Source organism: Limulus polyphemus, unplaced genomic scaffold, assembly GCF_000517525.1.
Source record: "Limulus polyphemus unplaced genomic scaffold, Limulus_polyphemus-2.1.2 Scaffold145, whole genome shotgun sequence".
NCBI lineage: Eukaryota > Metazoa > Arthropoda > Merostomata > Xiphosura > Limulidae > Limulus > Limulus polyphemus.
In genome coordinates, this window is record NW_013665755.1 from 15,250 (window position 1) to 29,107 (window position 13,858).

The 13,858-nt window shown below is 32.1% G+C and overlaps 1 protein-coding gene across 1 annotated transcript in view; it reads left to right on the forward strand.

Moving 5' to 3' along the window:
• The first annotated feature begins 776 nt into the window (after window positions 1–776).
• LOC106475163 (phosphatidylinositol 3-kinase regulatory subunit alpha-like) overlaps window positions 777–13,858 on the forward strand; it is a 95,192-nt gene continuing 82,110 nt past the window's right edge. Inside the window, exons 1-3 of the mRNA XM_022380388.1 lie at window positions 777–907; window positions 4,770–5,516; window positions 9,788–9,868. Coding sequence (XP_022236096.1) covers window positions 5,462–5,516; window positions 9,788–9,868 — 136 coding nt within the window. The 5' untranslated portion in view covers window positions 777–907; window positions 4,770–5,461. The remainder of the gene's footprint in view (window positions 908–4,769; window positions 5,517–9,787; window positions 9,869–13,858) is intronic.

Here is a 13,858-nt window from a genome sequence, read left to right on the forward strand (position 1 = left end):
TTGTTTTTAAGCGCGAATTGTTGAAATTTAAGTGTATCGTAAAGTTATATTCGGAAAGAATAAACCAGTTTTATTAAGTAAGGACTTTGTGTCGCTAAAAGTTTCGTCGGAACGAAGTTACGGAAAGTTAATTAACAAACGGAGACGGAACAAACTTACCATTCCTCAGACAAGTAAACTCAGTCAATATTTAAAACACTGTCTAATACACAAATTTTCCGGTCGATTCCATTGCTTTTGACGGATCTATTTATCTCATTGTATGTAGAAATCAGTTCTCCTGAGAATACCACACCGATATCTACTTTAATGTCTATAGTTACACGTAGTCATTGGTGAAATGATTGTAAACCAAAGGTTTAATGACAGAAAATAAATTCAAGTTCAAAATAACGTAAAAGTTTCAATAGCTAGAATAATAGATTGAGCAAACATTATATGAAGTCCGAGGTAAGGGGATATTAAAGTATTTTACTCTGTCTTGTTTTTTCACTTCTTCTAGCTATTAAAATTCGTATTTCTATTGTATAAATACAATTACTGATAATATTCAAACACCTATTTCCCTGCATTACAAGCTTCTGAATAACTCTTTAATTTTTGATAAAAAGCAGAATATCAAATAGGATTAATAACTTCAACAAAAAATCTGAGTTTTTCTGTTTTTCAAAATTATAGGGGTGATTCTTCACTATGCGTTAGAATCAAGAAAATAATATTTCAAACGTACAATAGGGGGTGTTGCAAAATATGTTTGTTTCCATAATTTATATTATTCAATGTACCTCGTGGAAAATCTGAGACACCTTCTATCAAGTTTTTAGATCGTTTTCGCGCTACAGAGAAGTTTTTTGCTAATACTAATATTAAATAACCTAAAAACCACTTTCGCTATTAAAGTCTAAAGGTGCGTATATTTAAATAAAATCTACACCTTAGAGTTAAACATTTATTATTTACGTATGGTTTGTATCAGCGAACTACTACTTCTACTAGTAGTAGTAGTAGTACTAGCAGTATTTAGTACTTGTTACTTTATGATACAAATACAATCATTTATTTTTTAGAAAATCATATTGTGTCCTTCATTATAAAATAAAATGTGGACGCCATTTCTTTGACATTCTGTTATGAATTGTAAGTAGTGCTTGCTTGGATCTTAATTTGCTTATTAGTATTACTATTACTACTGGTATTAGTATTATTCTCATTTGTCCTATACTATAGTACTATCAATCGTTGTTAATTTATAAGTTATACTGTGTTATTCTTATACTGTTAGAGATATAACAAATTCACAGGGAACAGGGATCCAGTTTCATTTTCACAGAAACATCATAACATGTGAGGATGTGGATATAGATTTTTTGTTAGTTTGATGAAGCTGAAAAGGGATGTATGTTCCAATTTTTATTAAGTGGTTGAATTGAAGAATTAAAGTTTGGAAATATGAAAAGTCAACTCATGAAAGCCAATATCCTTACTTAGTCTACATTTAAAAAAAATGTTTGTTTTCCCATGACCAACAGAAACAAAACTTGGCACAAGGACACAAAGGTACAAAAGCTGAATACAGTTAAAGATTTAGAAATTTTAAAGCATAGCAGTTTAATCCATTAGAAAATGGTTCTAGAAATATGAAACCATGAAACTTTCTACAATAACTAGCCAACAATATATCAGTTTGAACAAGGAAAATTGCCTATAATCAATTGTTGTAATACAATAGTTTTAGGGTTATTGTATTTTTAAAGTGTTTCTTATTCAGTCCCTTTGGGGTTTACTGAGAATAAGAATGTATAAAGATATTTCAACAGTAGATAACTGTATAATACCTATTATTTCAACCACCATACATGTCAAATGTAACCTGTATAGTTGAAATACTGTTATAAGTGACTAAATAAAGAATGTTCTGTTTAAAAATACAATAGGACAAATACTGTGTTCTTATGATAAATATAATTGATTACAGTCTTGCTTTGAAGTCAAATAGCATACAATAATAAAAGTGCCTATATCTTCAACCATTTATGCATTTTATTAGTAAATGTAGATGTTGTAGATCATGTGTGCTTGTCAAAGATATGATTGATAGCTCTGCCAGACAATTTGTATCAAACAGCAGAAACAGAAAAGAAATGACTAGTGTGTTTTATTGATCTTGTAAATGGTTCACTCTACACATTATGTAAAATGACAAACATCATCACACAAATTACTGTGAATATTTGTAATATGTTTTTGGAGTAAAAAAGAAACTTCAATGTTGAAGAAACTTGTGAACAGAGTATAACTATAAAAGCAGTTTTTTAAGCAGTGTCTACTTGTCCTACATCTATATGTACTTGTATATGTTGAAAGGAATATTCTGAAACTTTAAGAATACTAGAGATCATGCTTTATCAGATGGTGTCTGGAATAAACACAGTACTGATGTGTAAGCACAATAAACTACTGGTAGATATTATTTATCTTATTTATAGCATTTGCTATAGTTTGAATGCCTAATGATAATTATAATTGAACTTTGCCAGCTTATAAAAAGTATGGTGTTTAAAACTGCAGCAAACCTAATACTGTTGTCATTTGATTATATTAACATTATATACTTTGTAATTACTGCTAAATGCAAAACTTATGGAGAAATAAAGGAAGTTCCCACTAGTTGCACAAGTGGCATTTGTTTACTTACTATTTGTAGCCTCTCCCTTTCTCTTTTTTTCTTAAAAATATATCCATTTTTAACAAAGAAAAATAATTGTGCATCCTTTAAGTTTATTATGTGGCTTTGTTATAGTGTTTAATGGTGGGCTATTGATTTGATGTATATGTAAACAATAATTTGACATTATGGTACATGTCTTTTATAATAGTTTCAATGCTTTATTTTTATGTAATATTTATTTTTACACAAAAAATAATATGCATCTTTAAAAAAAATGTTTGTAGTTATTACTTTATTTGATTATTCTAACTCTGTCTTTTTTTAGTTTGGTGTATTCTTTGTTATTCATAATAACTTAGAGAGAGTAGATTTAGGTGATATTAATCAGTAACAAGATGAAATAAGCTTAGAAATAGATTTTTAGATGAACAAGTTATTAAATGTAGAGTTTGATATTCTTCCTTTTGTAAGGAATATAGCTAACCAAACAAGCTATAAACTAAGGATTCAGTAATTTGAAGAAAATTTTAAATTAAATTTAGAGACAAAACAAGTCAGATACTTATCTGTAATGGGTTAGTGGAAATTCTATTTGTTATTTTACGTCTTGACTTGTGTGCCTAACATATCTCAATATCTGAAATAGAGAGTTAAGAGTTTTAACTTAAAAGGCAAAACTATTTATTGTTATTTACATGTAAATTGCCTATTGCTGCCTTGAAGAGTATTACAGTGTTTTTGTGTTTGTTTCATTTGTACAGAAAGATTGTGACTGGTACATGTTATAAACAGTAACCAATGATACATATTCTTTATTTCACTTTAGTATTTTCTAGGTGCATGTGACATAATATTTGAGATTTTCTTCTTGTATTAAGGTCACATTTATACACATTCATCTAACTTGGAGTATCAGTTTAAATAGAGTTTGTTTTAAAGATATATCTAAACATGTCATTAACATTGTATTTCATAAACAGTTCACTTAAACTATGTTGTGTTTGTTTTATGCAGTGGTGTTTGAAGGGTGATTGTCTGAAATGTTTAGTACCTTCAGTAATAGGTAGTTTTTTGTATGGGATAAATAGTTGTCAACTGTGTACTGTATTCCCTTGTCCTTTAACTGATGATTTAAGTAGTGTATTCACATTGAAACAAAGGGGGAAATGGGCAACAGCTTCTTTACACAAATAGAAGAAATCTACTGAGAAGGGTTTAAATATAGAAGGCTAAGGCGATAACATTTTGGAAGTCATTCATTATGAAGTCAGAAGAAGAGTTGGTTTTATAAGATGTGTGGTGGGAATGTGTTGAGTTGGATGTGAATCATTCTGGTAGTAAAATTTCATTGATTGTGTATGTAGTTCTGGTGGCATTGCATGTTGATCATTGTCAGTCAAATCAAAATATGTCACAAGTGCATCATCAGACATCTTATAAGACCAAATGTAAAGAATTGATATTCTGAAGTAAAGATGAAAAATTTCCAAGATGTCATCACCATATTCTTCTTGATTTAATTCCTTTTCAGTAAGATTCTGCTGTCTGTATTCTCTTGTCTTTTATAGTGTGCTTCATAACAGATGCAAAACAGGAGATACTGATAAACCTGTAGCTATCTATAAAAAGGTGACATAAAGTAAACAAAGTCTTTAAATGCACTGTAACCTTATTACACTCAAATTATTAAGAAGCCTTGATATTTAAACTGCTTCAGCGAAAATTGAATACTAGACCCAAAGGGAATTTTTTACCAGTAGAACTGGTAATAAAACATGGAGATTGAAGTTACCTCTTAGCTGCAAGATTGTTGTTTCTCAGCTAAAAGTGAAGATTGAACTTATGCAGGTTTAAATAGCCTCTATATGTAAAACTGGTAGAATAGGCTTTAGGTCAAAACCAGTTATAATTTCTGTGTCGCTTACAAATACATACAAATAACATTATCTTTGAATATATGTATAGTTTACGTGTTCCTACATATAATGAGAAATTCATGTTTTGACACACAATCTGGACAATAAAGTATCATTTGCATGAATGTCTGTGTAGTTAATACATATACATAGCTGTAAGTTAATTATTACTTTTTTTTTTTCAGGTCTTCTTAACTCTGAAGAATTGCTACAAAGAGCTGCATGTTACTTCTGGATGGCTTTTGTCATTTGTATATCTCTCTCTCTCTCAGCCTGAGATCTCTCCAGTGATTCTTTCCTATGTTAAATTGCATTGCAAGAAGTAGTAAACAAGACTCTTATTAGTATGCCTTTTAAAACTAATTTAATTGGCAAATGAAAAAAAAAAATGATTTCATCAAACAATGTCCAAAGAAAAGGAAAAATGAAATATTGTATAATTTAATTACTGTCTGGAAAATATAATACAAAAATGTGTGCTTGCATGAACAGAGTGTACTTGTAGATAGTGAACAGGGAATGAGACACAAGGAAGATACATCTTTGAAAGAAGCAAGCTTTATTACTTTTATGATTGAATTGACTTATTATTGATCATCAATAAATATAATAACACTGGAACACTTTAGCTAAGCAATGTTTCACTGTGAAAGTGAGAAAACCATTTCAGTTTCATCTTTATGGGACAAAAGATAAACCTAAGGGTCCTGTTTTGGAAAGTAAAAAGAGAACGGGTATTATTGGGAATTTTCTGGGCAACTTTGAATTTTTGAGGAGTCCTTTACCAATTCAACAACATCACTACAAAGATAAAATTGTTATGTGGCTGCAGATACATTGTTGAATGGGAAATTAGTAGATTTTCATTTTAGTTCCTATGAACACCAACATGGCTGAAAGTGAAATTGATCCGGATTATGTTGAAGCTTCTTGTAAGTAGATGCATTTGGTTATCAGTAATATCCAGTTTCTTTACCTTGTTTTTGTTTTCTATATTTCTACTGATAATATTGGGCTCTCTTTAAATAAATTTTTGATTATTTGTGGAATGAAAAAGAACTTATTTATTAAAGACCATCTTAATATGAATGTAACACATATTTGTATTTATTAAATGAACATGTGTACAAAATATATGATGTTTTGTTAAATGGAGAACTAAAATAAGTACATTGTCATTTTGAAAACTAAAGGAATTTGTACAGAAATTGAAGGTAGTAATCCTAAAAAAAACATTTTAGAATTTTTTAAGTGTATGCTATTTTCTAATTGATGAAACTTTGAACCAAACCCTGACCCTAAGTAGAGCTGATTGATTAATGGAATTTGTTAATTGATTAATCGCATACATTGCCTTTTACTCGATTTAATCTAAGTTACATGAAAAAAATAATTTTATAAATCATCTCCAGCTCTCTAACAACAACAAAGCCAGTACTGCATACAGCTCTGCAGTTTTAATATAGTGTATTTTAAATAAATTATATTACCAGTCATTACACCAAATAACTGTCTGTTTTGTTTTAATAATGTGTTGCTATAATGAAATTATCTTACAAGTTCATGTTTTTGGAATTATGCTGTGTAAACAAGAATGTACTGAATACTCAAGTTCATTTAATAGTTATATATTGACAGTTACAGCTCAAAACTATAATTAGTTTATTGAATATATTAGGAAACCAAAAACAAATTAGGATTATCATTTCTCCATACAAAGAAAATAATTCTAATTTTAAACATTGCAGTTTTGTATGTTAAAAAACTCATGGTGGTGTTGGCATGGTGTTGTTCACTAAGGTTATAAATCAATGTTGGCTTACATAACATCATTGGACTATTACTAGATCACAGCATGAGATTAATTGTGTGTCAAGTGCTTACTAATATACTGTATTTACATTATTTTACATTTAAAATTAAATATTTATTTTTTAACAGTTGGTTCTAACTTAGCAATAGCATGCTACTTGTGTAGTTAACACTAATGAAATTGCAAGATATGAAGAAAAATGATTATCGATGTTGGACTCAAACTCTGATTCTTATCACTATGTATAATGATATCTTGCTATAAATAGCAAGTTTGTAATTATGATGAGTAAATATACTTATATGTAGTTCATGGAGAAACCACATATTTTCCTGCATCTGTTGTGATCTGCTCTGAGGACAGTGTCAGGTGGGGAGTTTGGATGGGGCAGTACATTTGTTAAAAGACTAGTCCTACCACTGAATTGGGTTAATATTCTTGAATCCATAGATGGAGATTGACCTTTGAGTCATGCTAGTAATGCAATTGAACTATGAAATGTTGAGAAAAGTCCTTGGAAGAAACTTTGATGATCATGCCATTAGTCATATGCTTGTCTCAAAGATTAAACTATGCATGTCTGAGTACATGCCGAGATAAGGAGAGACGACAAACAGCTCATTATCCAGTTGTTCCTTAGAAAAGATGCTGATAAAAACTGTCTCGATAATTATAATCATATGAGTCCTACATCCATGGTGGAAAAAGTTTTTGAAAGTCTGATGAAAGATGCTTTGCAAAGTCATTTAACAAGGTTTAAATTTTTTTGGATAGTCAACATGGTTTCAATAGTGGAAAATCTTGTTTACTAATCAGACATTCTTTGGAGTAGTTACTCCTTATGTAGATGAGGGAAAGGGTGTGGATTTGGTGCATTTGGATTTTCAAAAACCATTTGACAAGGTGCTGGGTAAAAAGCTTGTTAAAAAATTACTTTTTAGGTTTGTGGCATAAATTAGCTCATTGGATGAAAAAATGGCTGGACGGAAGAAAGCAAAAGGTTGTTATAAATATAGTTCAGTCAAATTAGATTACTGTCATAGGTCCTCAGGGCACAGTGTTAGGATCTTTACTCTTTTTTTGATTTAAATTTATGACAGATAGCTAAAGCAATGGTTAATAAAGTACTTGAATTTGCTGATGATGTCAAATTCTTTGGTGTTGCAAACTTTGAGGTGGATCCCGCTGCTTTACAAAAGGATTTAGATTATTTGGTGAGTTGGGTGAATAAATGGCAGACAGCTTTTAATTATATTAAAAACAAGGTAATGCATGTGTATTATCTTAATTTAAATTATAAGTATAATTTTGATCTGAAAACCTTAATGTTTTTGCAGAATAAAAGGATCTTTGTGTTCTGGTTTAGTCTTAAGCTATCCAAGCAGTTTGCTGTTGTTAGGGGCAAGACAAATAGGATTTTAGGTTGTAAGTACAGAAATATTGAATATAGCTAAAGAATGTATACTTTCATTGTATAAGTCACTGGTTAGGCCTCATTTGGAGTGTTGGGCTCAGTCTTAGGCTCTTTACCTTAGGAAGAACATTGTATTATTGGAAAGGATTCGGAGGAGAGTTACTAGGATGATACATGGGATGAAAAGGTTGTCATATGAGGAGAAATGAAGATTTCTGAATTTGTTTTATGTTGAAAAAAGAAGAATTAGTAATGATCTCATTGATGTGTTTAAGATTGTTAATGAAACTGCTAGTCATTTTTCATAATTAATGGAGAGAATGGAAGAACTGGGGGACCCAGATTTATATAAATTTTGTCAGAATAGGTGACTTCAGCTAAAACAGTTATATTTTTCTAATAGGGCAGTTGGTCTTTAGAATGGGTTGCTTTCAGATGTGGTAGATGTAGTAAATTTAAATGGAATGCTTGATAAATGTTTAGATGATAAGGGCTGGCTTTGAGTTTTTCATTTATTTTATTACGTGCATGCAGCAGCTTATATTGACTAATAAATTCAATGTTGTCTTTAAATTTTATACTTAAAGTAAGTGGGCCTGCTGTAGTGAACACGGTTACAGTTTAATTCTTTCTGCCCTGAAGTTGCCTATTGGGCACTCGTAGCAGCAGCGTTCATTTGCCTCAATAAATAGGGCAATACAAGTTAAGTCTTATGAAGCACATATATTCATAGAGAATACTGTATAAAGACTTTACCAGTGTTGCCTGTTCACATGAGACTGTGCTAGATGATCTAATGTTGCAGGGAATTTGTTTCAAAGATCTTTTCTACCACTACTATTCTTATGAGTGGATATTTGTTATGTTCTTACACAATTGTTTTGAAGCTGTTTTGGTATGTGGACCACCATGCAGTAAACTAAGGAACTTACTATTTTTTAAACACTCACTTTTAACTTCTAAGCTACATAAGGTAGAATTTAGTCCTCTTTCACGTGAGATACTTTCCATGTATACAAAGTTACATATATTTCTTCTTCAACCAAATTTTTAAGGTCTAAGATTTTGGATTTATAATGGGATGTATGATTGAACATCCTTTTTGTAGGTACACAACCTTTCTGTGGAACACAAATTGTGAACCTCAGCTCTAATAAATATTTAGTTTTATGAGAATTCTTTTACTTTGTTCCTGTGATCTTGAGGTTTAGAAATGCTAGTTATTGATATTTTTTGTATTCACTAGTGAACTCATTACTCCCCCTATAATCTTACACCTATCATTACTGTCATCTCCATGACACGTGATCAATAATGGTCACTCTTTCAAATCTCATTCTCAACCTGATGATAACCTAAGGAGGTTGAAATGTTATTTGTTTTGTGCTTTTGAAATATAAGTTTTCTATACCCATATCAGCTGTCTCTACTATATATATATTTACTTCAAGTGGGTTCCTTGTCATCATAGACAAATTGTGAACCTCTGCTCTAATAAATATTTAGTTTTATCAGAATTATTTTATTTTGTACAATCAAGTTATTATATCCTGTAATTGTAAAACATGCACATAATTTATTAAAACTATTTGACTGGTTGATTATTCATGCTTCCAGTGACCTATCCTCTCACAAGTTCACATCATTCTCTTGTTATCATGGTTAATAGCCTATACAATCATCTAAGTCTAATTATTGATTAGCAATTCATTTTTAGTTTCTATCCTAAATTTTAGCTGATAATCAGTTGCTGTCTTCAGGGAATCCCTGAGCAGAACTGTTTGCTGTTAGTAATGGCCAGAAATCAATTCTGCATCTTTTTGACTAAAGTCTGGTTCATTATTCACAATATGGGGGTTATATGTAATTAGAAGATTACTAACTATGATTATCTTTCATCAAAGTTGTTGATCATTATATTTTATTATAATAATAATAATACAATTAACCTATAAATCCTATTAATTTTTTTCTAGCTGCATTTGTTTTAAGACGTCAGAGCACCCAGCATAAACTGATAGAAACATTTTTCCTGACTCCAGTTCTTTGTAAGCATTGTAAGTATTATTTTCATAAAAATTTGATTATTTCTGGACTTCATTGTAAGAGGTAATCATTTGCTAAATTGGGAGCGTGTGAAAGATCTAAGATATGAAAAAAAAAATCTTTTTGACTGGATAAGTATGTGCCAGCCTTTTGTAAAGGGAAAGATATATGTATATGCAGTGAAGTTAAATTATTTGAAACCAAAGGACACACTATTTCAAAAAAGAAGGTCTTTATTGATCTCAATAGAAATGGACAGCTATGAAACAATCTGCACACAGTAACGATTCCTTGCACATCTGACTTTGAGGTTTTGCACGTCACTAGCCTTAAATCATCTCCCATCTAATTCACGTGTCTTGACATGGACTGTGCTAGTACATGATGTGATCATCATGTGGCAATAGCCCTCCACCAATAGGAGTATGACACATCCTCCATATGCAGTAGATCCACATAATCATTTCCATTCAAAATTAACTTAATTTTTATTCTCAGCACTGTCTTTAATGGATGTGTTTCTTAGACTTAAACAATTTCATGAGGTTTGTACTAACTTTTAACTTTCTTTTGCTTAAGCCCAGATTCTTCTTGTTTCTAGTCTTACAGTTTGTTTGAATTTTAAATTTAAAGATACAATAACAAAAAACTTAAGCTTTTATATTTTTCTGGATACTTACTTGTCGGTAGTTAGTCAACATGAACTCTCAAGCATTTGTTACCTCCTCCCAAGGTTCAGACAATGTTACTGTCACTGCTCCTGCTATGTCTGTGGCCACTGAAGGCTCATTGACTGTGGAAGATGTTACCATCATAGTTTGTGTTATGCAATCTTTGCTGCTTTCCTTGTCTTGTCTTCCTGTCCCTGGGTGTGCTGTGTGTTCTGTTTTTTTTAACATGATAACCAGGACAACGATGACTTTGATCAGCTTTTTCCAACTTCTGATATTGCCATAATCTCCTCTTTCCTCCTTCAAATATATCTGTAGATTTTATTAATCAGGCTTGTACCTTGCTTTTCCTTTCTGCCTTGTTCTTTGGTTCTTCTTATTCCTCGCTACATGACTCTTATTGGTGAGGATTATTTTCTCTTTCTTTCTTCACCAAACTCATGTGTCCATGTTGGCATGTTCCTAGAACAGCTTAATTCCAATCTCAAATGCTTCATCCTTCTTGACTCCAGAATTCCTTTGGCATGGCTTATGGCTGTCCTCCATGCACCTTCCTAGAATCTGTATCCCTAGAGTCCCTTTTACCTGCTTGGAGTACTGACCCCCCTACCCCCCTGACTGTAGTTTTTACATCTAATGCACAATTTTCCAATCTTTCCTTCTTCTTACCTATCTCCTTTGTTACCTGTCCTTTCTTTTTCTCCTGGCTGAAGCCTTACACCATAATATTGATAATTGTTTATGTGGATCTAAATTTGATCCTCTTCAGTGCCTTGGACAGGATTTTGTCTTCAGCCTTGTCCCTTCTTACATGGTTACTATGTTATTGGGACCTTCTAGGATTTGATGTTCTTTTCTTTACCATCAGTTCTCCCCATTCTTACTTTCATGACTTATATCTGGCTCTTTTCCTTCACCTTTTTTTTTAACATCTTGGAGACTCAAGCAGAGGCTACTTGATACCAATCTTTGCTTACTTTCTTGGTTTCTTGTCTCCCTTATCATTATGAGGTCAGACCTGATTCTCAATTCCTATGTAATTCTCAATATATGTAATCCCCTAAATGTGCACTGAGTTAGAGGTAGCAGAAAGTGTTAAGCTCATTTGCCATGATTTTAATGATTCTACTGTTGAAATGGGGTTTCCTCAAAATCAATAAGATGGTATATTTATATATCGATGTCCATTCAAGACCATATCTTCCATGGACTATCATGGTAAAAGCCAGACTGGGGGAGTGCCTACCCACTTCCCTTGCTCATGCATGGTGGTTTTTCAAAATATGTTGAATAGTAACCCATTGCCCTTCGCAGGTTCTTCCAGTAAATAACCTTTGCACTAGTTATGCCCCATCAGGTCCACTGGGGTGGTCAACATGGAGTGTTTCTCAGTGGTTGTACAGTCCCTCTGGAGAGAGAGTAACTGGGCAGCACAATGCTGTGGGAAGTAGGGCAAAGGTGTCTTATGTGTAGCACTGGTCACCCCCTGTTGTATGGTATGCCAATTTACTTATAGTTTTGACCAATCAGGTTGAGTAAAGTGCTCTCTTTAGGAGGCAGGAAGTGACCTTAGTCCCCATTCTTATATGTATGGTAAGTTGTACAACAAAACACGTACCAAACCATATGGTCTGGTCATTGCTCTATCCACACTAAACCTCATGTTCATCCAACCTGTTGTGTGCAAGTGCTCAGTTGGTCATGTATTCTTCTGCTCATTCCTGTGAAACATTGGCTTATTTTGCCTTCCTCCTTTCATACTTCCATCTGGGCAAAAAGTATATCCAGCCTGAAAAGTATGCAATCTCCCACAAGTGTTGCCCCTCTAGTAAGCTCTTGCTATTGGATGCCATGCTTCACTGGCTTTTCCCTTCATATGCCTAACCTGTAGGGAGCTCATCTAGGTTTTCTCTTTTGCACCAGCCCCTCCACTGCATCAATATAGGATTCTAGCTACTTTCAGCACAGAAGTAAGTGAATTATTTTGGAAATTAACATTTTCCTCTCCTGTAAATGTATTTCCTATAGACACCTCTCTTCACACCTTCCTACCTTTCCTCTTCACTACCAATACACACTATTCTTGCTTCATCTAAGAATGAAGTTAATTTTTGAGCACAATTGCTTATGAAGATCTAGTGTACAGGGAAGATGTAATACTCTGCTATTGGTGAAGGGCTATTGCTGCAAGATGATTACATCATGTACTTGTGCATTATTTGTCAAAACACGACTTAAGTAGAAGATACTTCAAAGCTAGTGACATGCAAAACCTCAAAATAAAGATGCATAAGAAGTAACTACTGTGTTTAGAGAGGTAAGTATCTATTGGACATACATTTTCAGGTAAGGAAAATGTTAGCATTGTGCAGCAGCGTATTTAGGAAATCACATCTCAAACCAATCCAGAACGATGCTCACATCTGAACTGGTTATAAAAGAGAACCTCTGATCTCAAAAGCCACTGCAGCAAACCTAGTCATATCTCCCATTACTGCTAACAGGATTTGAAGTTGATAAAGGCTTACATTCACAACTTGAAATCAGTGGATGTTTTCAGGAGAATGTTTGCCAGAGAAATTGGAAATATAATACAAAGTTAATTCCTTTGTAGATACTCCTGTGTGCCTTTAGGTTTTCTTGAAACTTATGGAAAGTTGCAAAGATAATTCTAACAAAATTGTCATGGATATTCTCCAACAAAACCTGATTTTGTGGAATATCACTGCAATACCATTGTTAAAAAGCAGGAGAAGCAATTAAGGTGTGGGGACTTATGAAAAAAGTTAAATGATTTTCTAAATATTAAAAAAATGGATTCCAGCAATTTTTGTAACTTGGAAACACTTAACTCTGTTAGACTTGGGTGCATCGATTCAATACACCTGTTGTATGATTTGTTTAATTGAATTGCAAAAAACTATGATGAAATAGTTTGTTTCAGACTTCAGAATTACTTTTTACAGATTATTATGTAGCTTTTGCAAATAAATATTTTATTTATATACATGATATTTATAGGAATTTGCAGCTTTGAAAATCCAAGAAGATTTCATCATAATGTTTTCTTAAGAAACAATTAAGTGTGCTTACCTTTTTTGTAGATTTCAATTACTGATTTCTGTTTTCCCTACATTCTTTTAAAACTTCCTATAAAGTTATTTTACAGAACTATAAATTGTATCTTTGTTTGATTTGACACACAATACATGCAGTTTTACTGTTTTCGATAACTTTTTTACCATGCCAAAATTATAATCAAGCTTTTTGGAAATTCTTAATCAAAATATTTTATCTCATAACTTTAAAACCCATTTTATATTTATATAT